The 1,351-nt window shown below is 36.6% G+C and overlaps 1 protein-coding gene across 1 annotated transcript in view; it reads right to left on the bottom strand.

The window, feature by feature from the left end:
* Positions 1-455: 455 nt before the first annotated feature.
* LOC103798124 (lipoxygenase homology domain-containing protein 1-like) overlaps positions 456-1,351 on the bottom strand; it is a gene marked incomplete at both ends in the record, with an annotated part of 45,143 nt that continues 44,247 nt past the window's right edge. The window contains one exon of the mRNA XM_009070367.1: positions 456-637. Within this exon, the coding sequence (XP_009068615.1) occupies positions 456-637 (182 nt within the window). The remainder of the gene's footprint in view (positions 638-1,351) is intronic.

Consider the following 1,351-nt stretch of genomic DNA (forward strand, 5'->3'; position numbering starts at 1 on the left):
CTACAAGAGACAGTAAATCTTCAAGCAAATAAGAATGATGGGAAGAAGTGCATGTATTATATCCAGCATGCACTGATGCTGATGCCTTTTCTTTACCAAGCATGGTCTAGGAAATGGAAGATATAAAGACATCCTAAAGAGGCTTTCAACTTTACCTGGAAGGACAAGCCTTCATATCCATGTATTGGTACAAATCAGCTCCATTATAAAACTGCACCAGCCTTTACATGGCGTTAGGCCACAGGGACACCTAAGAGTTGTTACTCCCTGGAGGTCAGTAAGAAAATATGTGATCCAATACACAGTAAGTCTGTTGGAAATCAGAGTTTTGACGCGCATTCTTCAAGTGAAAGAGCTGAAATTTTCCCAAAAAGAGAAGTTCCCACTTCACTCCATTTTCTCTTCTTAATGCTCTTAAGAAAACCTAAGATGAGACTGAGCATCTTTGATCTTACCTCCACAATGAACTGATTCACTGAGTTCCTTTCAAAATACATCCTTTGCTCCCTCTTGTTGAGGCACAGGGATTTTTGCTGAGTGCAGATCCCATCAGTTCCATAGAGAACAATGAAGACATCTGCATCTGTGCCAGCTCCGAAGATGTCACTGGTGTAGACCGTGATCTCATAAGGAACAACTGGGTTAAGCAATTCCAGAAAATGGAAAAAAACAACAGAAGTTAGCATAATAAGAAAAGTTTAATGAAACTAAAAAATAATTATAAAACTCAACAATGAAATAGGACAGGGTAGAAATCACATATTTCTGGTCATTTAGTTATAAAGTTGGTCAGTCCTATAAAAATCCAGAGTAATTTCCTTTAACACTATAAGGCAAATTGACTTTGTTGTGTGTTCATTTAAGGAGATTTTAGGTTAATCACATGATCAGAGAACATTCAGTATATTTAATCCTGCCATCTAAAGTTACTGATATGTGATTTACTTCAGCAGCTCAAGTGTTAAAGCAAAACATGGATTTGCAGATTTTTGAGCGACTAGGCAAATGGATGAAGGTAAGAAAAGTGAAGGTAGTATATAAATATTCTAGACAGCATTATTGATAAAAGGCATCCTAATATTTCTATCATTAAACACATGGCAAAAATAAATTATAAGGAAAAAGATAATTCTTCTGTTGTCCACTCTGATCAAGTATTCTCTTAATACCACTTTCTCCAAAACACTGAGTCAAACAGGTTAAATTACAACCAGACCAGTAGTGAATGCAGAACAGTAAGGATCAAGACCATAAATACCTTCCTATTCTACTCCCATGGTTTCTCTAGAATGTCCCATGACCTCAGAATCTGATGCCTCCTTTTGTTCTATTATATCTTCACAGCTTCTCT

This window comes from Acanthisitta chloris, unplaced genomic scaffold (genome assembly GCF_000695815.1).
Source record: "Acanthisitta chloris isolate BGI_N310 unplaced genomic scaffold, ASM69581v1 scaffold752, whole genome shotgun sequence".
NCBI lineage: Eukaryota > Metazoa > Chordata > Aves > Passeriformes > Acanthisittidae > Acanthisitta > Acanthisitta chloris.